The sequence below is a fragment of the Prionailurus bengalensis genome, chromosome X (genome assembly GCF_016509475.1).
Source record: "Prionailurus bengalensis isolate Pbe53 chromosome X, Fcat_Pben_1.1_paternal_pri, whole genome shotgun sequence".
Taxonomy (NCBI): domain Eukaryota; kingdom Metazoa; phylum Chordata; class Mammalia; order Carnivora; family Felidae; genus Prionailurus; species Prionailurus bengalensis.
The window spans coordinates 33,597,737-33,622,764 of record NC_057361.1 but is presented as its reverse complement, the minus strand read 5'-3'; the positions used below and the strand labels follow the sequence as shown (position 1 = coordinate 33,622,764).

General features: G+C 42.2%; 1 protein-coding gene across 1 annotated transcript; it reads right to left on the bottom strand.

Moving 5' to 3' along the window:
• Nucleotides 1–9,422: 9,422 nt before the first annotated feature.
• Nucleotides 9,423–9,983, bottom strand: LOC122477529 (huntingtin-interacting protein M-like). The gene has a single exon (XM_043570604.1). The coding sequence runs from the start codon at nucleotides 9,873–9,875 to the stop codon at nucleotides 9,537–9,539; it is 339 nt and encodes a 112-aa protein (XP_043426539.1). The 5' UTR covers nucleotides 9,876–9,983; the 3' UTR covers nucleotides 9,423–9,536.
• Nucleotides 9,984–25,028: the final 15,045 nt, after the last annotated feature.

Below are 25,028 nucleotides of genomic sequence, written 5' to 3'. Positions count from 1 at the left end.
TTAAATTACAAAGCTGCAATCATCAAGACAGTACGGTACTGGCAAAGAAACAGACATAGATCAATGGAATAGAATGGAGAACCCAGAAATGGACCTACAAACATACGGCCAACTAATCTTCGACAAAGCAGGAAAGAATATCCGATGGAAAAAAGACAGTCTCTTTAGCAAATGGTACTGGGAGAACTGGACAGAAACATGCAGAAGAATGAAAACGGACCACTTTCTTACACCAGACACAAAAATAAATTCAAAATGGATGAAAAACCTAAATGTGAGACAGAAAACCATCGAAATCCTAGAGGAGAAAATAGGCTGAAACCTCTTTGACCTTGGCCACAGAAATTTCTTATTTGACATGTCGCCAGAGGCAAGGGAAATAAAAGCAAAAATGAACTATTGGGACCTCATCAAGAGAAAAAGCTTCTGCACAGCAAAGGAAACAACAAAACTAAAAAGCAACTGATGGAATGGAAGAAGATATTTGCAAACGACATCTCAGATAAAGGGTTAGTATCCAAAATTTATAAAGAACTTATCACACTCAACACCTAAAAAACAATCCAGTGAAGAAATGGGCAGAAGACATAAACAGACACCTTTCCAAAGAAGACATCCAGATGGCTAACAGACATATGAAAAGATGCTCATCATCACTCATCATCAGGGAAATACAAGTCAACACCACAATGAGATACCACCTCACACCTGTCAGAATGGCTAACATGAACAACTCAGGCAACAACAGATGTTGGTGAGGATGTGGAGAAAGGGGAACCCTTTTACACTATCGGTGGGAATGCAAACTGGTGCAGCCACTCTGGAAAACAGAATGGAGGTTCCTCAAAAAATTAAAAATAGAACTACCCTACAAGCCAGCAATTGACCTACTAGGTATTTATCCAAGGGATACAGGTATGCTGTTTCGAAGGGGCACATGCACCCCAATGTTTATAGCAGCACTATCAACAATAGCCAAAGTATGAAAAGAGCCCAAATTTCCATCAACTGATGAATGGATTAAGAATGTGTAATGTATATATATACATATATGTATATATGTATATATATATGTATATATATATGTATATATATATATATATATATATATATGTATATATATACACACAATGGAATGCTACTGGGTGATGAAAAAGAATGAAATGTTACCAACGGTAGGATTCCAATGTGGACGGAACTAGAATGTATTATGCTAAGCAAAGTCAGTAAGAAAAAGACAAATATCATATGATTTCACTCATATGAGGAATTTAAGAAACAAAACAGATGAACAAAGGGGAAGGGAAGGAAAAATAAGATAAAAACAGAGAGAGAGGAAAACTTTAAGAGACTCTTAAATACAGAAAACTGAGAGTTGATGGAAGGGAGGTGGGTAGGGGGATGGGTTAAATGGGTGACAGGCATTACGAAGGGCACTTTTTGGGAGGAGCACTAGCTGTCATATGTATCAGATGAATCACTGGGTTCTACTCCTGAAGCCAAGACTACACTGTATGTTAACTAACTTCAGAATAAAAAATAAAAAATAAATTAAGAAAACACAAATATTATATTGAAGCAATCACAGAATTTAGTTTGTTCTCTGAAAAAGGCTAAGTTTCATTACAGCGTTTGTCACATCTTATTTTTTAAAGTTTATTTATTTATTTTGAGAGAGAGAGAGAGAGAGAGTAGGGGAAGAGCAGAGAGAGAGGGGGAGAGACAGAGAATCCCAAGCAGGCTCCACGCTGTCAGCACAGTCCCCACCCCAGGGCTCATAACTCATGAACTGTGAGATGACTACCTGAGCCAAAAAGTGCTGGACGCTTCACCAACAGAGCCACCCAAGTGCCCCAGTGTTAGTTCTTAATAAGTGGTTGTCAAAGATTACCCTTCACCTGTATTAGCTTACTATGGTGGCTGCAAACAATGCACATTGATTCTCTTCTAGGTCATAAATCTGAAATCGGTTTCACCAGGCTAAAAGCATGGTGTGAACAGGGCTGCATGACCTTTGAAAGTTCCAAGGTAGAATCCATTTCCTTGCCTTCTCCAGCTTCTAGAGCTGAATTCTTTGCATTTCTTTATTCATGACTTCTTCCTCCATCTTCAAAGCCAGCCATACAGCATCTCGTTTCAGTTGTCACATTGCCTTTTGCTTATGTATTAAAATTTCCCTCTGCTTCCCTTATATAAGGGCACTCCGATTTCTCGGGCCAACCACAATTATCCAGGATAATCTTCCCACCTCAGTATCTGTAACTTGAATCTAAAAGTCCCATCTGAAAGAGAGAAAGTAACATCCCCACATTCTAGGGATAAGGACCTGAGTATTTGAGAAAGCCTTATTTCACCCTACCATATTACTCTATACATAGTTTGCCCAAGTAGCAGATTCCATATCTCACCAGAATATTCCTTTGTTCTGACTTCAACATGCTTGTGAGTATTCTCTTTAAACTAAAATAATAATAGCTCTGCATTTATGAAGTTTTAAGGACTTGTCTACATTTACTTACATGTTGTCTTGACACTGAATTAGTAGACAGCCAAGCTACAACCATTCACGTTCTCAGGCTCTCAGGATTCTACCTTAGGCATGCAAACGTCTAGGCAACTTTTGAGTTTAGCATTCCCAAAATACAATCTAAAATGAAGACTGAAAGAAAATAATACTTTGCATTATCTTTTGCACTTAAAACTATCTTTGGTTTTAAACTGATTTCTCACAGGGTCCCCAGAAAGTCATAAAGATTTTTCACTTTATAAAAAAAAGAGAAGTGCTAGAAATGATTGGATTTACCGCACATGTTACTACTGATGAGTTGCACAGAAAATTCTCAAATCAAAACAAGTACTTGGACTTCTCTTTGTTAAATATTAACAGAGAAAATATTAATGTAAGTGTTTAAAATCTCATATATTGTATGGGAAGTCTCTAGAGATTTGTGAATGGTCTCACTATCCATGAGATGTTTCTGATTATCAGAGTCCTGGTGGGGTTTTCTCCAGTGATTTAGGCAACAACACTACAGTATTATCAGACATCATTTATTACTTTTAAATACTTGGTTGCAATCTTCCTTATAAAATTTCAATCTAGCATCTTCTAGGCCAGTGCTTTTCAACTGAGGATGCACATCAGACCTACCTATTATAATGGTTATGTTTTACGTGTCAATTTTGCTAGGCTATGGTGCCGACTCACTTGGCCAAATACAAGTCTAGGTGTTGCTGTGAAGATACTTTTTAAATGAGTTTAACATCTACAATCAGTTGACTATAAGGAAAGGAAATTACCATCACACAATGAGTTGAAAGTCCAAAGAACAAAAACTGAGATTTCTTGGCAAAGAATTTGGCCACACTGTAACGTAGAAATCTGGCCAGAGTTCCCAGCCTGTTGGACTGCCTTACAGAATTAGGACTTGTTAGATCAGATAACCACATGAACCAATCACATGTATATGTACACACAAGCAGAGATATAGATATAGATATAGATATAGATATAGATATAGATATAGATATAGATATATCCTATTGGTTCAGTTTTTTTTCTGGAGAACTCTAATGCACCAAGGGGATTTTATTAAAATCCATAAGTCTAGAACCGATTCCATACTTTTTTGAAAAAGGGTAACATCATTATGCTTACAGACACTGAGTCAAAAACTCTTTTTCTGCCTTTTCTTTTACATATGACAGAAAAAGGTAATTTCACCTGTAGTTGCACTTTTATTGTTATGCCCTCCCACAAGAGTTTTACTTATGAGAATTATCACCAAGTTGATCTCAGCCATAAGTATCTGTCTCCTCCAGTTTGTTATTTTGATTTACACTGATGCTTCCCTGAAGGCCTTATAAGCCATCTACAGCCCAGAGATTTTGCCTTCAGCAACTAAGGATGGTCTCAGAACCATAAAAAAGGACAGTAACTTAGACACCTCAAGAATAAACTCTTAAGCACAGGCTTCTGATGTCATCACATAATCACCTTTAAGATCATGTCAGTGGACAGAGAATCTCAAAAACACCTTATTTGAGGGGGTGGGTTCATGACACAACTATTACAATGCCCAGTGGAAGAAGACCTGGATTTGCAAATTGAAAGGCCTGAACCATAAAATCAGTCCTTGATCCTAACCCTTTCTGAAATAAAACACAAGTAAAAGTTCTTGAGAGTTGTTGCTCGTGCTTACCCAGAGATCCAATAAACCCCGACATCTCTGTATCCAAGAGAGTAGCTTCTTTATCCCAGAGGAGAGTATTACACACTTTCTCTCTTGAGGCTCATCTCTCAGGCTATAGTAGCAGAGGAGCCCCAACAACAGGTACGAGAACAGGACTGGCATACTCACTGTTCTGCCCATTGGCCATGGGACGTTTGGAGAGTTGAGGGTCAGCTCTGGGCCAAAGTGGCCTCAGCTATAAAATGGACACCCTAAAAAATAATTCCTGTCCTCTGTGCCCCACTTACCCACTGTCAGTACAGACTTTTGTTGGGAAAAGCTCAGACTGGTAATTGTACACCTTGAGCAGACCTCTGGAACAATTTTGTCCAACCTCCTCATTTTATAGCTGTGGAAGCTGATGCGCCCCCAAGGAAACCACACCTGTGGGAGACCAGAACCTGACTTTCCTCCCTCTTCTGGCACTCTTCTGTCCCAGGATGTCATGAAAGCTCTCTCCTCCACAGTCGAGTTGGTGAATTCCTTTCATCCTATGTGCCAGAACCCAAGCGTCCCACAAGGACACTACCTGACCTGCCTCCTTGCCGCCAACCGGTTTCCTTTCGATTTTGTTTAAAAAGATGCAGTGGAGAGAGATTTTCCCCGCAGCGATTTCAAAACCCTGAATACATGACGTACCAGTCTTCTGTTTTCATGAAGGACTCTGAAGCAGAAACACTAAATGAAACATCAAATACGGGTCCTATTCGAGGCCTTTCCTAGATTTGAAACCATACTCCTTAAAGAATAAGATAAAATAAATTCACTCTTACAGTGCTATCCAAATGTGATTTAGGGACTGATGTAGATCATTAAATTATGTTACTGATCAGCGACGACCGGTTCGGAAATGGTCAGCCTTTAGCGACCTTTACAGCAATCGTGGGTTTTGCCACAACATTTAAGTGAGTGGAGTCTTCTTGTTGAACAGAGTATATACTAGTTCAGATGGTGCTGAATTCGAGTGAAGAGTCAAATGTAAACTCCATTCTAGTCCTACGAAAATAGGACCACATATCAGTTCACAATCTATCTGAACAACAGAAAATACTGGCCCCATACCAAAGACAGCTGTGAGGAGCACTGTGCTGTTCCAAACTATTGAAGGAGAGAACTTTACCCTTCAGAAAACTGGTGTTAGGATGGTGAGGATAACGAACTCAAGCAACTTTAAGAGACGGGACGGTACTGTAAAGGAGTGACGTGGGTCATACATGAGATACGACGGCGAAGGGTGAGCACTGTGGCAAACCAGAGAGGCCCAGTAGTCACGGGACAGCAGCCAGACATCTTCATGTGACAATAAACACGTGTGTGCAGACATGTTGACTTCACCCGAGAAGCCAGTGACTGAGGTTTTTATGTTAAAAATTCTTTATTTTAAATGCTGGCAGCTGATTAATTTTCCTGTAAATACATCACTGTAGGCCTAATGATCCCATCTGCTACCTGCATTCTGGCCACACCCTGTAGGATGTCAGATTGAGGAACTAAGGGAGCCTGGGCCTTCAAACGTCTCTGTTCCCAAAGGCTGTTCTCAGTGGGAGCCCAGCCTAATCCCCATGCCTTGTGCTCATGCCAACCCCGAGCCCACACAACCTTCCAGATTCCCCCAGACTCAACTCTTGGGCTCATCTCTTCTCACACATTATGTTTTCTGCTGTGCTGACCCGTCTCTGACCTCAGCCTGTCCTCATACACCTTTGGATCCCACACCTAGTTTGGCAGCTACACACCCTCCAGCCCCGGACCCCACTCACTCTGGTTTTAGTTTCCCATTCCCAACAGGGCACTGGTCATCAACGGTGTCCTCCCTCCAGGGCCCAAGCTAGAGCTGATCCTTCCTCACCATCCTCCACCTCCTACTTTTTTGAAATGCACAAAGGGCCTAAACTTGGTGGCTCATTCTTTCCCAGGAGCAGTGATTCCCCCTCTCCACCTGCCTCCCCTGAGTGGAGGATTCCTGTGCACGTGTAGGAGGGGGATTTGGCAGGGGCTGCATTTACACCCATCCTGTACTGGCCCTGGCCCCTATGTTTCCTGTGAAATCCACAAGCATAGCTGAAGCACAGTTCTTTTTTTTTAAATTTATTATTTATCGAGAGAGAGAGAATGAATGAATGAATGAATGAATATATGAATGAATCCCAAGCAGGCTCCATGCTGTTAGCACAAAGCCCAACATGGGGCTCCGTCCCAAGAACCATGAGATTATGACCTGAGCTAAAACCAAGAGTCAGCCGCTTAACTGGTTCAGTCACCCAGGCTCCCCTGAAGTACAATTCTTAAAGGGATGGCAGTATTGCTCTGCCTGATTGTCCCATGCCCCTGTGACCACAGAGGGCTTGCCAACACAGGGTCATTAAACCTTCAAATTCCACTTTGGACACCAGACAGTGTGAAGGAGCCCAGGAAGTCTGGCTCCCTACAGGTGTCACAGAGACCATTAGTGTGGACTACTGCATGGACTGTAAAGTGACCACCTGACCACACAGGTCTGCTAACCCAACATGGTTTATCCACCTACACTCACCTCTCTGGCCTTAATGTTTATTTTCGAGAGAGAGAGAGAGAGAGAGAGAGAGAGAGAGAGATAGAGAGAGAGAGAGAGAGCAAGCAAGCAAGCAAGGGAGGGGCAGAGAGAGAGGGAGACACAGAATCCGAAGCAGGGTCCAGGTTCTCAGCTGTGGGCACAGAGCTGGATGTGTGACTCAAAACCACGAACCATGAGACCATGACCTGAGCCAAAGCTGGACGCTTAACAGACTGAGCCCCTGAGGTGCTCCTCTCTGGCCTTTATAAATTCCTTTGCTGGGCCTTCTGGTGAAGTACCCAGGGGACTATTTTGTGCTAAAACAAGCCAAAGCCATGAGCCAAATCAACTGCTTCTAAAAATCAGACAGCTTTTTAACCAACATATCAAGATCTTAGCACACTGACTGATTCCCTGGCATGATCCACCCTGGAGGCAGTCCGTCCTGGCCAAAAGTCACTGGACTATGAGAAACCACGCCTTGGACACAAAGACACTACACTTCATGGATGGGATGGCAAAGTGGGTGCTATCCTGTGACAAGGTGAAGGAGAAATTTCACCTGCCACTGGGGGGAGACACCTGCTTGCTACTCAAATGAACACAGGAGTAACAGTTGAGCCTGGCTAAGGCAAAGAGGGCTTCCTGGCTCTCTACAATAAATCACAACTTGGAAAGGCAGACATCTTGACAGTGAGGTTTCTGTAACTATTTGGTTGAATGGCATTGTGGAGCAAGAAAAGTTTCTTGGATTTGTACGAGCACATATTCAAATCAGCTCTAAACACAACCCTGACACTATTATTGTCAGGACACTCCTATGAAGTAGGTAAAGGCTAAGCCAACACCATACTTTAAAAGATGGTGGCAGGAAGCAGAGAGAGGGTGAGTCCCCAGGCAGAGGGGAGCAGAGAGGAAACCAGGCTGAGGCCTGTCTGGTTCCTGGGTGTACCTCTGGCTGCTTCCTCTGCGTGGCACTCTGTCTCTCCCCAAGGTTCAGCAGGCTGCGGTCTCACAGCCAGTGGCCCAGGCCCCCGGCCATCGCGTGAGATCCAGGCCAGGGGCACCTGGGGAAGCACGCCTAAGCATGTGGTCTACAGAAAGGGAGAGACGTGCAGCTATGCACTCAGGGCGCAGCCTGTGCCGGGCGCTGCGCTATGCGCCAGTTGACAGGCACGCAATGACTTAATCTTGGCAAAAATCCAAAGATGGGGGAACCCTTATTATCCCCATTTCACACGGGAAAGTGCTTTTCAGAGGCAACAGAGGAGTGTCCCACATCACATGGCCACAAAGTGGCAAACTGGGATGGCCAACCCAGCTCCTCTGATCCCTTTGTCGACGCTGCCTAGGCAACCTCTGACCAGCCCTCTGTGACAGTCCAGGGGGCTGCAGGGGGGTGGGGGTGGGGGGGGCCCTTGAGCACATGATGAACAGGAGAAAATATTAAATGTTGACAGTCACAGGAAGGGGAAAGACTGCCACAACACTTGACGTGACAACTCTTTTTAACCCAAAACACCACAAGAGTCTTTGTAAGAACTGCATGTCCTCCCGAGTCCAGCACTTGGGACAGAACTTACACACAACACACTTGTACCTCTCCAAACACGTATTCAGCCACTGATAACTCTATGTTGCTCCATCAAGTATATGATCGTAGACGGGTTAGGTGTTTCATGGAGAATGAGATTACTACAGGAGTTTATAATGGAGTATATTTCTAAATAAATCTATTAACAATAACCATTAAGAACTTCATAGGATTGGGACACCTGGGAGGCTCAGTCAAGGGTCTGCCTGTTGGTTTTGGCTCAGGTCATGATCTCACAGTTCCTGGGATCGAGCCCCGCATCGGGCTCTGCGCCGGTGGTAGGGAGTTCCCTTGGGATTCTCCCTCTCCCTCTCGTTCAGCCCCTTCCCTGTATGCTCTCTCTCAAAATAGAGAAACATCAACAAATGGTTTTTAAAAAGAACGTCTAGGATCGCATGTCTTAGGCCAGATGCTACCTTTCATAGTACTATACGGGTGACCAGGGTCCGCGAGAGAGGGCAGAAGGATATACTCCACAGAGTACCGCAGCACTAGCTAATAATCCCTACCTCGAGCCCTTTTTTGGAATGAGGTGGGGTATAAGGCCATCAAATCAACCTGAGCATAGTTCCTTCTACGTGTACCCCTTCATGGTTTCCCCGTCGCTCCTCAATCTTCACGCGAAGCCCTGGCCCGTTAAGTGCGTGTCGGCTGCTATGCCACCCCCTCCACCCACCCCCACTGCCATCACCTCCTGACTTCCACATGGTCTCCGGTCAGGAATAAGGCCTGTGGCACCTCAGTCGTGGTCTTCAGCCCCCACCCTCCTTCTGGGCATTCAACATGCCTGGGAGAGCCACCCCCACCCCGCCAGCCTCCTGGCCTCACAAGCCTGGACTGGCTCAGCGCCAGTGAGGAAGTCTCTTCCCCCTGACCCGCTACTCCCTCAGGGCCGCTTCCCGCACTGTCCCCAGCGAAACCGCTCCCCGAAATGCCCGAGTCCAGCATCCCACACTGATCACCCTGTCCACCCTCCACTCCCCATGGGAGATCTCCTCCCAGATGTCTGACAGACGCCTCCAACGCAGAATGGCAGAAACAGAAGTCAGTCAGAAGCATGGCACTAGATTGAACTCGTTTATTTACTGATGACAGAGGCCAACGATTCCTCAGCTATGAGAAGCTTTGTCTAAGACTACGGCTGTGAGGACTCCCTCCAGGGTCTGGGACCCAGTCTTTAGCCACTTCTCCTGGGTCCAGGCATCTCATCAAGCAGAGTGAAGTTCACATTCGTCACGTTTTGGGGGGGCTGTCTGTTGCTGCCAACACCTCTATCATCTTGTGGGACGGTGTGCATATTGCTATTGATGGCCTCATTGGCTACCATCTCTAGGATGTAGTCAGTAAGGTGGTCAAGCATGGTAAGGCGGAAACGATTTATGGATGAATCCGAGCCTTGGGCATGTTGATCCTGAAGCAGGAGGCGGTCCACGTAGCTCAAAGGACACTTTAGCTCACTTCTTATAAGATGGGATGGAGTCTGACAGGAGCTCACCTGGATTTTTTTCCCCGACATGATGTTGGCTGGGTTTGGCTCCAATCAGCTCTGCTTCCTTCTCCAGTTGGATTAGGTCTCTCAAGATACCAGCAGTTAACCCTCCCCACTACACGCCCCTGCTCTTGCTCCTCATTGGTCAGGGAGCTGCCTTTGTGACATCTTACACTTTGTGATGTTACTGGTGCCCATTGTGTCATCAGGCATCAACCTGGAAACGTCCAGGACAGGAACCTGGTCACCCTAATGACTGGACCTGATTTTGAGAAAACTGTAATTTTCTGCTTATTTTAACATTATAAAGATAAATATGTGTTTCAATGGAAAACTTTTCTTAGGACACCACTCCACATTATCTGATTCTAGCCTTCTATTGTCTCTGAGGTCTTTTATAATCCTTTGTTATAGGTAGTGATAAATATGTAAAATGTGTTATCTAGGAGACATTACATTGACCCCCCCATGATATAATAAGACCACTTTTGCCTCAATTTATACATTGATTTAAATATTCTTGATTACATTTCCTGCATCTCATCCTTGGATTCTCTGTGAACCTGTTATAACCTCTTCCCATTCCCTCATTGATTAAACAGAATCTTTTAACACATGTTTATTTCATATCTGTTTTAGTGTCTTGATTTTACACTGTTTGAGAAATACCCCTTGATCATTTTGGAAACCATAATGGGATGTTTATATGTCAGAATCAGGTAAACATTGTTGAGAAACAGAAGTGTACCTTGGGCTTAGTTTAACCCCAGTTGTCTTGTGGCTGTCCTAGGGGAAGCCAAAGCACCAAGAGATGTTGCCTCTCATTTCTCTCATTTAAATTTTCCTCTCCACTAAGTTTGTGTTTCTGCTTTCTTTTAGGTTCATTTACAGCTGATAACAGTTATATACCCTCTCGTGGCAAAAGAGAGAAGTAGAAGGAAGAGAGGAGTCTCTGATCCAAGTAATGGGGATCAAGGAGACAAACGTACATAAGTTTCAATCTGGGAATTATCTTTTGTGGCTTCAGGCTCCTCCCTCTGGTCACATGACTTTACCTGCAACCATGGCTCTGTCCTCAAAATCTTCTTTCCTTTATTTTGAATGGAGCACATGCTTATAGCTGAGTAGTTTTATCACCTTGTTTTCCTCTTGTCAAATTTTTGGAGTTCCATAGCCGCCTTTTATTTCTTCATCTATCCTTTCAGTTAAAGATGGCATTGTTTCTGGTGATTCAACATACTCAAAAGTCTTGTAGTCTCCCATTTGTGCCTTGGGGATTCCTGTCTTTAAACAGGAGACCTGTTCACAGTTCTCTCCAGGAATATGCCATCCCAACTCATTGCTTCTGCTGAGATGGCTGGAGGTTACCCATGATTCACACCCCATATCACTTCAAAGAGCCCCCTGTATGATTGAATACTCTGATCTTTTGATCCCTCAAAGATGTCTAGCTACATGCTTGATTTTTATCTCCACAGGATGCTTTCCTGACATAAATCTTTTCCTTTTAATGTCTTTTGCAATCTAGATAGGCTGAGAATTGCTCCTATCTTCAAGTCCTGGTTCCCTTTTGCTTAAGAGCGGTTCCCTCAATTTACTTTCTTCTAGCATTTTACTATAAGTAGCAAGAAGAAATGAGGGCACACCTTCAACACTTTTCTTGGGAATCTGCTCAACTAAATCTTCAACTAATTGTTCACAACTTCCGCTTTCCGTGTAATTGCAGGACAAAATTCAGCCAAGATTTCTGCCACTACATAACAAGAATCCCCTCTTCTCCATCTTCCATTATGATGTTCCTCATTTCTAAACCTTTACCAGGAACACCTTTGACACTTATATTTCCATTAATAGGTTGTCTTCGATGACTTAGGCCTTCTCTACAACAATGCACATTTTCTCCACTGTGCTCCTTACTTTCTTTTGGGCTCTCACCAGCAACACTTTTAATATCCACATTTCTACTAACTGTTCAAGGTAATCTAGGATTTTCTATCATACTTCTCGAAGTTATTCTAGCTGATAGCCATTATCCAATTCCAAAGCCACTTTCACGTTTTTAGATATTCATTACGGCAGCAAACTACTTCGTTTTACCAAAATCTGTATCAGATTCCTATGGCTGCTAATGAATTGCTACAGATTTGGTGACTTAAAAGAATACATACTTATGGGTCGCCGGTTGTGCATCCGGCTTTTGATTTCAGTTCGGGTCATGATCCCAGGGTTTGGGATCAGGCTCTGTGTGGAGTGTGGAGACTGCTTGGGATTCTCTCTCCTCCTGTCCCTCTCCCCTGCTCATGTACTCTCCCTAAAAAATAAAATAAAATAAATCTTAAAAAAATACGTATTTAGTCTCGGACAGCTCTGGAGGTAAGAAGTCCACGAGAGTGCCACTGGGCTGAAAACAAGTTGCCAACAGGGCCATGCTCCCTCTGGAGGTTCTAGAGGAAAACCTGTTTCTTGGACTTTTCCAGCTCCCAAAGCCACATTCCTTGCATTTCTTGTCTGTACCCCCTTCCTCCATCTTCACAGTCAGCAGTGTGGCATCTTCCATCAGTGGTCAAATTTCCTTTTTCAGTGTCAAATCCCTCTCTGCCTCCCTGTTATATGGACATGTGTGTTTGCATTTGGATTCTATCAGAGAATACAGAATCATCTCTCATCTCAAGATCCTTATCTTAATCTTACATGTGAATTCTCTTTTGGCATATAAGGTAACACTTGCAAGCTCAAGAGGTTTGGATCTGGTTATCTTTGGGGGCTATTTTTTAGCCTACCATGGTGAGTATTCCCAGGAAACTAATAGGAAAGTGGGGCAATGAGACAGGGAAGGGAAGGAAGCAAGCAAATGTCCACTATTAATCAGCTTAGTAGCATTGAAGAACTTTAGAGGACACTAGAGGATACACTTTCCAAGAGAAGATATTGCCCCAGCATTCTGGACTATCATGCTATTGGGCAGTGAGCTCTGAAAGCCTAATAAAAACCTTTACCAAAAAAATGCAGGCTCTAACATTTCGAAGTCAGGCAAATATGTATCTAATTGGTGTGTGATGTGATGATATGGGCAGGACCCTGACAGCATCTTCTACACAGTAATGTTTATATACTTTCCTTATAAAGTCTTTCCTTTCCATCCTTACCTCCTTCCTGCTCTTATTGAACAAATGTTTATTGTGCAGCTACCTGGTAGCAAGCACGGAGATGCTAGATCTTTAACGGCAAACAAAACAGACAACTATTTTGTCCTTGTAAAGCATCCCGTCTAGTGGGAAACACAGAGGACCAAAGAAATGTGTAATTCCAAATTGTCATGCAAAGCTTGGTTTGCAAGCCTAATTTGTTCCAGAAACAGGCCTGTTACCCAAAGCACTTGTATATCAAAGCAAATTTCCCCATAAGAAATAATGGAAACTCAGATGATTCATTCCACAACCCAAAAATATTCGTGTAAAACTGACTACAATATTATAATAGAAAAAATAAATAAATTACAAAATATAAAGAAAAATAAACAAATTAACCTGCACTTACCTTTGAAAGCCTTTGTGGCTGGTGTGAGGAAGAGAAGAGAAGAGAATTATAATGTAGGATGACTTTCACTATCACTAATGGAATCACTGCTATCTATTGGCTCAATAGCATCTTTTTCTGCATGGGGGCCATTGTATATGCTCACACGGATGTTGACTACAGTGCAGTATTAATACACTGTCATATATAATTAATATACTGTCGGGTGCCTGGGTGGCTCAGTTGGTTAAGCAGCCAACTTCGGCCCAGGTCATGATCTCACGGTTCACGGGTTTGAGCCCCGCACCAGGCTCTGTGCTAAGAGCTCAGAGGCTGGAGCATGCGTCAGGTTCTATGTCTCCCTCTATCTCTGCCCCTTCCCCACTTGTGCTCTCTCAAAAATAAACATAAAAATTTTAATATACTGTCATATATAACGACATAATATAATGTCATATACTGTATTTAATGTAACTGGCAATAAAGCAGCAGAGCAAAGGGTCTATATCTGCAGGCAGCCTGACCTAGAATGAAGCAAAGCATTCCTGAGCTTACTCTTGTATGGAAAAGCAAAGGACTGTCCACAGGTGCTTTGAAGTGACAAAAAATACACCAGTGCCAGTTGTGGGCAACTTCCAACATTCTGAAAAATCACGGATTTCCATCAAACAGCACAGCCTGAGACTGAGCATCCGAGCATGGGAGATGATCATCCACAATGCCGCACCGAGAGAGAGAAAGAAGAACGACGGCTCAGTTGTGATCATGTGACGTTCAGCATCATGTACTACTCGTATTGCAAGGCATCGCTCATTGACCAAGTTAAAATTTGTTAGAAATGTTCACTCATCTTGTGGAACACTCACAGAACAAGTTACTCACAATCCAAAGTTTTACTGTATATACAAAAATCATGTTCATGTTCATCCAGATACGAGAGATGGATCCAAGTTCCAAGAAGTCTATTAAAGTCCAGAATTTTTCCTTGTTTGTGGGTGGGTACAAGGTCATCTCAACCCCCATCCTCTTTTGCATTCATGTTTAGTTACCTTACTTTTATTAAAAGGCCTCTAATACATTGACAGCTTAGGAATTAGCCCATTCCCATCTTTCTGAAATGTTCTTTCTCTTGCCTCATCTCTACCTAATTCCATATTCTTGTGCCAGTTCTCAGTCTCACTGTCGCTTCGTCAGAGGATATTCCTTGATTACTTGATTCATTACTCAAGTTACATCCTTTTATTGTATCTTAATTTATTTTTAATGTTTATTTATTTTTTAGAGAGACAGAGACAGAATGCAAGTGGGTTGGGGCAGAGAGACAGGGAGACACAGAATCTGAAGCAGGCTCCAGGCTCTGAGCTGTCAGCACAGAGCCCGACGCGGGCCTTGAACTCACAAACTGCAAGATCACGACCTGAGCCAAAGTCAGACGCTCAACCGACTGAGCCACCCAGGCACCCAGTATCTTAAATTTATTTTTAATGTACATTTTTAAGGTAATGTGGTTCTTAGATGAGGATACTTTTGCCCTTTAGGGGACATGTGACAATGTATAGGGATACTTTATGGCATCACAACCATTGTGTGCTATTATCATCTAGGGGGTACAGGCCAAGGATACTGCTAAATATCCTACTATACCACGAACATCCCTCCTGCCCCACAAGAAAGAGTTCTCTAGTCAAAAATGTCAGTACTGCTGAGGGTGGTAAACTCTGCTTTAGATCATCCATGACAATTTGGAATTACACATTTCTTTGGGCAACTGTCTTTCCCACTAGACTGGATGCTTCGCAAGGACAAAAAGTCAATTCATCTCCTTTTTGTGGTATTATTGTTATATATTAAAACTGCAGATTCTACAAACTCAGTAACACGTTGAAAGAATTATTACTTTATACTATGTCATGTCTCTGTGCCTTTAAAGGAGCTGAGAGAAGAAGCAAACGTATAGTTACAGAGATTTTGTTCTATTAACCTCCTTATTTGTCATTTATATTTCTCTTCATTTGTTCCTACACATTCTAGTCCTTTTCTTAACCCAATACAGCTTTGCTTCCACCCATCTGCTGTGTGCTGTTCTTGGAAAATATATTACATTTTTCTATCTTTTATGCATGATACACTATACAATTTTTTTTTAATCTGTGAAAAAAGAAATGAAAACAAATATGCATTTCTATTGTCTTTTAAAATTACATAGTTCCCTTAACCAGTGCTTTTTCTGGAAGGGTTATGGATTTGAATTACTGCCTGCAGTTGCTTGCTTTCAGTCTGAAAAACTTCATTTTTCTTTCTGCTCCTCACACTGAAAAAATCAACAGTTCTATCAAGTTCACAGTTTCTTTCTTCTGTCAATTCAAATCTACCAGTCAGCCCTCTAATGAATTTGCCATTTCAGTCACTGTACTTTTCTGCTTCAGAACTTCCATTTGGTTCCTTTGTATGATTTCTCTGGCTTTACTGGCATTTTCTGTTTGATGCAGCTTTGTCATTCTTTAATCATGGTTCCCTTCAGGACTTTAAACATATTTCTTAGAGGGACTTTGAAGTCTCTTTTAAAGGCCACATCTGATTGACCTCACAAGTTTCTGTTGCCTGCTTGTGTTCCGGTATGTGGGTCATATTTTTTGTTTGTTTCTGTGTGTGTCCCACAATTTTTTGTTTGAAAGTGGCAATTTTAGATAATATAGTAACTCTGAGTATTGGTTCCACCACCAAGTACCTATTATTATGTCTCTATTGAATTGTTTAGTAACTGGCTGGATTATTTCAGGGTAGTCAGCAGCCTCCCCTTACATTGTGAAACCTTTTATGTGGTTCCTCATGGGCTGCAGGTGTGGGTATGACTCCTGTCACCCTGGGATGCCATTGGTTTTGGCACAACTCTCTCCGTCTCCTTCTCCGACCACAACCAACTGTTAAGCTCCACTAGTTACCAGCTGATTGTTCTACTGTATTTAACAAATGTTCTGAAGCATGAATTATTCCACAGGCTGACCTAATCAAACGCAGGATCTCTTGAAAGATCAGTTGCTTAGGTCAATGTTTAAGATCTGTTCTGTCCCCAGGAGGGCTCCTCCCAGGTGCCTCTTTCTCAGCCACTCTCCAGAAAACTAGCCAGCCTACAGTTTCATCTGTACATCCAATTAATCTACAAATCTTTTCCCAGTAGCCTTTCATCACAACCTCCACTGTTTTTGAGAGTGCCCTTAAGTTCAACCTTCTCCATACTTTCCTGCAAATGAAATCAGCTCTTTTGGTAAGGAATTCAGCGTTCTCTGTTTCTTTTTTTTTTTAATTTTTAAAAAAATTTTATTTTAATGTTTATTTATCCTTGAAAGAGAGAGACCGTGAGCAGGGGAGGGGCAGAGAGAAGGAGACAGAATCTGAAGCAGGCTCTAGGCTCTGAGCTGTCAGCACAGAGCCCGACACGAGGCTCAAACTCATGAACTATGAGATCATGACCTGAGCCGAAGTCAGTTGCTTACCTGACTGAGCCACTCAGGCACCCCTCAGCATTCTCTGTTTTATGGTCCACTTCTCCTCCAGGGCAACAATCCCTGAGACATGGCTCTGGTGATGGGGGTGGGGACAACAGGACATTTTTCTGAGTGACACTCTTCCTTTAGGAGCTGAACCCTTATGGAGGGAAAGTAGCCTCGGCTCTTCTCACCTTGCCTCTCACTGTATATCACAGTACTTGTATACGTGATCAGGTCACAGTATACTCAGTGATGCCACATCCAAGGTAGAGACTACATCCCATGACGGGGGGTTAGGAGGAAGAAGCAAGCCCCCATCTCTCAGCCGTACTTTCCCAGAACTGAGTCTTGGCAACAAGTAGCTGGAGGCAGAATGGAGTAGGAGTAGGAGTTGGAGGGAGAAAGAGCCCTGTGTCCTTTGTGGCACAGTCTTAAGTGGAGTGTTTCCATTTTGCTGAGCTAGGAGGGGAGTGACATGGCATGGGTATCAGTTCAGATATCACAGGCTCACTGCAACTTCTGAAGTTTTAACAGATTTTCTTGAACACATACTTCATTTGTGTATGACCTTAAGACCATTTCCAAAGACTTTTTTTATTTTTTTCAATATATGAAATTTATTGTCAAATTGGTTTCCATACAACATCCAGTACTCATCCCAAAATGTGCCCTCCTCAATACCCATCTCCCACCCTCCCCTCCCTCCCACCCCCATCAACCCTCAGTTTGTTCTCAGTTTTTAAGAGTCTCTTATGCTTTGGCTCTCTCCCACTCTAACCTCTTTTTTTTTTCCTTCCCCTCCCCCATGGGTTTCTGTTAAGTATCTCAGGATCCACATAAGAGTGAAAACATGTGGTATCTGTCTTTCTCTGTATGGCTTATTTTACTTAGCATAACACTCTCCAGTTCCATCCACATTGCTACAAAGGGCCATATTTCATTCTTTCTCATTGCCACGTAGTACTCTATTGTGTATATAAACCACAATTTCTTTATCCATTCATCAGTTGATGGACATTTAGGCTCTTTCCATAATTTGGCTATTGTTGAGAGTGCTGCTATCAACATTGGGGTACAAGTGCCCCTATGCATCAATACTCCTGTATCCCTTGGGTAAATTCCTAGCAGTGCTACTGCTGGGTCATAGGGTAGGTCTATTTTTAATTTTTTGAGGAACCTCCATACTGTTTTCCAGAGTGGCTGCACCAATTTGCATTCCCACCAACAGTGCAAGAGGGTTCCCATTTCTCCACATCCTCTCCAGCATCTATAGTCTCCTGATTTGTTCATTTTGGCCACTCTGACTAGCGTGAGGTGATATCTGAGTGTGGTTTTGATTTGTATTTCCCTGATGAGAAGTGACATTGAGCATCTTTTCATGTGCCTGTTGGCCATCTGGATGTCTTCTTTAGAGAAGTGTCTATTCATGTTTTCTGCCCATTTCTTCACTGGACTATTTGTTTTTCAGGTGTGGAGTTCGGTGAGCTCTTTATAGATTTTGGATACTAGCCCTTTGTCTGATATGTCATTTGCAAATATCTTTTCCCATTCCGTTGGTTGCCTTTTAGTTTTGTTGGTTGTTTCCTTTGCTGCGCAGAAGCTTTTTATCTTCATGAGGTCCCAGTAGTTCATTTTTGCTTTTAATTCCCTTGCCTTTGGGGATGTGTCAAGTAAGAAATTGCTATGGCTGAGGTCAGAGAGGTCTTTTCCTGCTTTCTCCTCTAGGTTTTGATGGTTTCCTGTCTCACATTCAGGTCCTTTATCCATTTTGAGTTTGTTTTTGTGAATGGTGTGAGAAAGTGGTCTAGTTTCAATCTTCTGCATGTTGCTGTCCAGTTCTCCCAGCACCATTTGTTAAAGAGACTGTCTTTTTTCCATTGGATGTTCTTTCCTGCTTTGTCAAAGATGAGTTGGCCATACGTTTGTGGGTCTAGTTCTGGGGTTTCTATTCTATTCCATTGGTCTATGTGTCTGTTTTTGTGCCAATACCATGCTGTCTTGATGATTACAGCTTTGTAGTAGAGGCTAAAGTCTGGGATTGTGATGCCTCCTGCTTTGGTCTTCTTTTTCAAAATTACTTTGGCTATTCGGGGCCTTTTGTGGTTCCATATGAATTTTAGGATTGCTTGTTCTAGCTTTGAGAAGAATGCTGGTGCAATTTTGATTGGGATTGCATTGAATGTGTAGATAGCTTTGGGTAGTATTGACATTTTGACAATATTTATTCTTCCAATCCATAAGCACGGAATGTTTTTTCATTTCTTTATATCTTCTTCAATTTCCTTCATAAGCTTTCTATAGTTTTCAGCATACAGATCTTTTACATCTTTGGTTAGATTTATCCCTAGGTATTTTATGCTTCTTGGTGCAATTGTGAATGGGATCAGTTTCTTTGTCTTTCTGTTGCTTCATTATTAGTGTATAAGAATGCAACTGATTTCTGTACATTGATTTTGTATCCTGCAACTTTGCTAAATTCATGTATCAGTTCTAGCAGACTTTTGGTGGAGTCTATCGGATTTTCCATGTATAATATCATGTCATCTGCAAAAAGTGAAAGCTTAACTTCATCTTTGCCAATTTTGATGCCTTTGATTTCCTTTTGTTGTCTGATTGCTGATGCTAGAACTTCCAACACTATGTTAAACAACAATGGTGAGAGTGGACATCCCTGTCGTGTTCCTGATCTCAGGGAAAAAGCTCTCAGTTTTTCCCCATTGAGGATGATGTTAGCTGTGGGCTTTTCATAAATGGCTTTGATGATGTTTAAGTATGTTCCTTCTATCACGACTTTCTCAAGGGTTTTTATTAAGAAAGTTGCTGAATTTTGTCAAAGGCCTTTTCTGCATCGATTGACAGGATCATATGGTTCTTATCTTTTCTTTTATTAATGTGATGTATCACATTGATTGATTTGCGAATGTTGAACCAGCCCTGCATCCCAGGAATGAATCCCACTTGATCATGGTGAATAATTCTTTTTATATGCTGTTGAATTCGATTTGCTAGTATCTTATTGAGAATTTTTGCATCCATATTCATCAGGGATATTGGCCTGTAGTTCTCTTTTTTTACTGGGTCTCTGTCTGGTTTAGGAATCAAAGTAATACTGGCTTCATAGAATGAGTCTGGAAGTTTTCCTTCCCTTTCTATGTTTTGGAATAGCTTGAGAAGGATAGGTATTATCTCTGCTTTAAACGTCTGGTAGAACTCCCCTGGGAAGCCATCTGGTCCTGGACTCTTATTTGTTGGGAGATTTTTGATGACTGATTCAATTTCTTCACTGGTTATGGGTCTGTTCAAGCTTTCTGTTTCCTCCTGATTGAGTTTTGGAAGTGTGTGAGTGTTTAGGAATTTGTCCATTTCTTCCAGGTTGTCCAGTTTGTTGGCATATAATTTTTCATAGTATTCCCTGATAATTGCTTGTATCTCTGAGGGATTGGTCGTAATGATTCCATTTTCATTCATGATTTTATCTATTTGGGTCATCTCCCTTTTCTTTTTGAGAAGCCTGGCTAGAGGTTTGTCAATTTTGTTTATTTTTTCAAAAAACCAACTCTTGGTTTCGTTGATCTGCTCTACAGTTTTTTTTAGATTCTATATTGTTTATTTCTGCTCTGATCTTTATTATTTCTCTTCTTCTGCTGGGTTTGGGGTGTCTTTGCTGTTTTGCTTCTATTTCCTTTAGGTGTGCTGTTAGATTTTGTATTTGGGATTTTTCTTGTTTCTTGAGATAGGCCTGGATTGCAATGTATTTTCCTCTCAGGAATGCCTTTTCTTCATTCCAAAGCGTTTGGATTGTTGTATTTTCATTTTAATTGTTTCCATATATTTTTTAATTTCTTCTCTAATTGCCTGGTTGACCCCTTCATTCTTTAGTAGGGTGTTCTTTAACCTCCATGCTTTTGGAGGTTTTCCAGACTTTTTCCTGTGGTTGATTTCAAGCTTCATAGCATTGTGGTCTGAAAGTAAGCATGGTATGATCTCAATTCTTGTATACTTATGAAGGGCTGTTTTGTGACCCAGTATGTGATCTATCTTGGAGAATGTTCCATGTGCACTCGAGAAGAAAGTATATTCTGTTGCTTTGGGATGTAGAGTATTCGGTGTATTCGGTGCATAGACATTTATATGTGTTAGCTCTTCCTGATGGATAGACCCTGTGATTATTATATGATGCCCTTCTTATCTCTTGTTAAAGCCTTTAATTTAAAGTCTAGTTTGTCTGATATAAATATGGCTACTCCAGCTTTCTTTTGACTTCCAGTAGCATGATAGATACTTCTCCATCCCCTCACTTTCAATCTGAAGGTGTCCTCAGGTCTAAAATGAGTCTCTTGTAGACAGCAAATAGATGGGTCTTGTTTTTTTATCCATTCTGATACCCTATGTCTTTTGGTTGGCGCATTTAATCCATTTACATTCAGTGTTATTATAGAAAGATACGGGTTTAGAGTCATTGTGATGTCTATAGGTTTCATGCTTGTAGCGATGTCTCTGGTACTTTGTCTCACAGGATCTCCCTTAGGATCTCTTGTAGGGCTGGTTTAGTGGTGACGAATTCCTTCAGTTTTTGCTTGTTTGGGAAGACCTTTATCTCTCCTTCTATTCTAAATGACAGACTTGCTGGATAAAGGATTCTCGACTGCATATTTTTTCTGTTCATCACATTGAAGATCTCCTGCCATTCCTTTCTGGCCTGCCAAGTTTCAGTAGAGAGATCGGTCACGAGTCTTATAGGTCTCCCTTTATATGTTAGAGCACATTTATCCTTAGCTGCTTTCAGAATTTTCTCTTTATTGTTGTATTCTGCCAGTTTCACTATGCTATGTCGTGCAGAAGATCGATTCAAGTTACGTCTGAAGGGAGTTCTCTGTGTTTCTTGGATTTCAATGCCTTTTTCCTTCCCCAGATCAGGGAAGTTCTCAGCTATGATTTCTTCAAGTATACCTTCAGCACCTTTCCATCTCTCTTCCTCCTCTGGAATACCAATTATGCGTACATTATTTCTCTTTAGTGCATCACTTAGTTCTCTAATTTTCCCCTCATACTCCTGGATTTTTTTAATCTTTTTCTCAGCTGCTTCTTTTTCCATAATTTTATCTTCTAGTTCACCTATTCTCTCCTCTGCCTCTTCAATCCAAGCCGTGGTTGTTTCCATTTATTTTGCAGCTCGTTTATAGCATTTTTTAGCTCCTCCTGATTGTTCCTTAGTCCCTTGATCTCTGTAGCAATAGATTCTCTGCTGTCCTCTATACTGTTTTCAAGCCCAGCGATTAATTTTGACTATTTTTCTAAATTCACTTTCTGTTATATTGTTTAAATCCTTTTTGATCAGTTCATTAGCTCTTGTTATTTCCTGGAGATTCTTTTGAGGAATTCTTCTGTTTCTTCAATTTGGGTAGTCCCTGGAGTGGTGCGGAACTGCGGGGCACTTCCCCTGTGCTGTCTTGAATAACTTGCGTTGGTGGGTGGGGCCGCAGTCAGACCTGATGTCTGCCCCCAGCCCACCGCTGGAGCCATATTCAGACTGGTGTGTACCTTCTCTTCCCCTCTCCTAAGAGCGGGATTCACTGTGGGGTGGCGTGGCCCGTCTGGGCTACTTGCACACTGCCAGGCTTGTGGTGCTGGGGATCTGGCATATTAACTGGGGTGGATAGGCAAGGTGCACAGGGGCGGGAGGGGGGCAGGCTTAGCTCGCTTATCCTTCGGTGATCCTTTTTGGGAGGGGCCCTGTGGCACTGGGAGGGAGTCAGACCTGCCACTGGAGGGATGGATCCACAGAAGCACAGCATTGGGTGTTTGTACGGTGCAAGCAAGTTCCCTGGCAGGAACCAGTTCCTTTTGAGATTTTGGCTGGGGGATGGGCGAGGGAGATGGCGCTGGCAAGCACCTTTGTTCCCCGCCAAGCTGAGCTCTGTTGTCCGGGGCTCAACAACTCTCCCTCCCGTTGTCCTCCATCCCTCCCGTTCTCCGAGCAGATCTGTTAACTTATAACCTTCCAGATGTTAAGTCCCCCTTGCTGTCCCAACACAGTCCGTCCAGCCCCTCCGCTTTTGCCAGCCAGACTCAGGGGCTCTGCTTGGCCAGCGGGCGGCCCCTCCACCCCGGCTCCCTCCCGAGAGTCCGTGTAGCCTGCACTGCCTCTCTGCCCTTCCTACCCTCTTCTGTGGGCCTCTCTGGGCTTGGCTCCAGAGAATCCATTCTGCTAGTCTTCTGGCGGTTTTTTGAGTTATTCCACCAGGTGTGGGTGGAATCTAAGTGATCAGCGGTGAGCCCAGTGTCCTCCTACACCACCATCTTCTCCAAGAATATCCCCATTTCCAAAGACTTTAAATGGTTGTTTTAAAAATGACTTTCACCAGTTTTCTGGGGAATTGGTCTACAGAGATGTTTCACTTTCCTGCTAGAAGCAGAACTCTGGTTGTGACTTTTAAGTTACTAAGGTTTAGTAGCTTATTACAAAGCATTATTGTAGCAATAGATGGGTGCTCCACATAAGTCAACACTGGAGCCACTAGAACCCCAGCCTCCCAGTATTTCATGTGGAATCCAGAATATTCCCTCCACTGCAGTCGAAACCACCATAGGGACTTAGTGAAATAAATCACTTACATGGTAAATAATACCATGGACTGAAAAACACTTCAGCCTGCAGTTTCCAAAAATAATTCTCATAAAATGAGTCATACTGGAAGAATCTGACTTATGGAGAGGCTTAAATAAAGCGTAATTCTTTAGTAAGAAAAACTGGCCATTTACTGCATGACAGAAAAAAGTACTCTCATAATTCAGGGGCACATAAAACAGTAAGATTGACAATCTACTTTTAACTAAGCAGAGCAAATACTACATTTGAAAATAGCATTTTATGAAAACTAAATTTGTAGAGTAAGATCCTCCTTCCCCAAACATTTGGTCAGGTTTGACAGAGAAAATAAGAGGGAAAGGAGTGAGTAGTCTCATCTAAGAATTTCCTTGCTTTAATCCAGAGTCAGAAATATACCCCACCCATAATACCAACAAAAAGTCACAGTCACTGAACAGGAAATTAATCACTTCTAAGTATCAACAGAATCTTCCAATAAAGACAGCTAAAGAATCCCATAGCATTATCAACTCTGTGATAACATCACAGAGTTTCTTTTCTTGACCTACAAGAGCACACATCCTGGCGTTCTCATAGCCTGGCAGTTGACTTCTCCACCACAATATATTCTAATTGTTTAAAAAGCTAAACTGGCCTCTGCCATAAAAAAGAAATGAAATCTTGCCAGTTGCAACAACATGGATGGATCTAGAGGGTAAAATGCCAAGTGAAATAAGTCAGAGAAAGACAAATACCATATGATTTCACTCATATGTGGAATTTAAGAAACGAAACATGAACAAAGGAAAAAAAGAGAGCAAGACACAGACTCTTAACTACAGAGAACAAACTGCTGATTACCAGAGGGGAGGTGGGTGGGGGGGAGGAGGGGTGGAATAGGTGAAGGGGATTAAGAGCACACTCATCATGATGAGCATTGAGTAATGTAGAAAATTGCTGAATCACTATAATGTACACCTGGAACTAATTTAACACTGTATATTAATTATGCTAAAATTTAAAAATAAAAAATAAATTAATTAAAAAAGTACACAGAGGAAGAATTGAGGCTTACATATGTTATTTAAAGTTGAACGTTTAGAGTGAGTACCTCTGGGGTATGGGAGAGGATGTTAGGTGGTATTCCAAAGGATATCAATATTTATTTAAAAACTGAGGGTTGGGGCACCTGGGTGGCTCAGCCACTTAAGCATCTGACTCTTGATTTCTGCTCAGGTCATGATTTCACAGTTCGTGGGTTCAAGCCACGGGGTGTTCGTTCTTTCTCTCTGCCCCTGCTCCGCTCACACTGTCTCTCGCTCTCACTCTCAAAGAAATAAACCTAAAAAAATTAAAACAGAGGGTTGATGGAGGGAGGTAGGTGGGAGATGGACTAGATGGGTGATGGATATTAAGGAAACACTCGTTGTGATGAGCACTGGGTGTTGTATGTAAGTGACAAATCACTGAATTCTACTCCTGAAGCCAATATTGCACTGTATGTTAACTAAAATTTAAATTGAAACAATAAATAAGAGTTTGTTTAAATGTATCTTAGTGTAAGATTTTAAAAATGATAGTGATACA

Coding starts and splice junctions, on each gene's coding strand:
- LOC122477529 (XM_043570604.1), bottom strand. CDS start 9,875: ATGTCGGGGAAAAAAATCCAGGTGAGCTCCTGTCAGACTCCATCCCAT.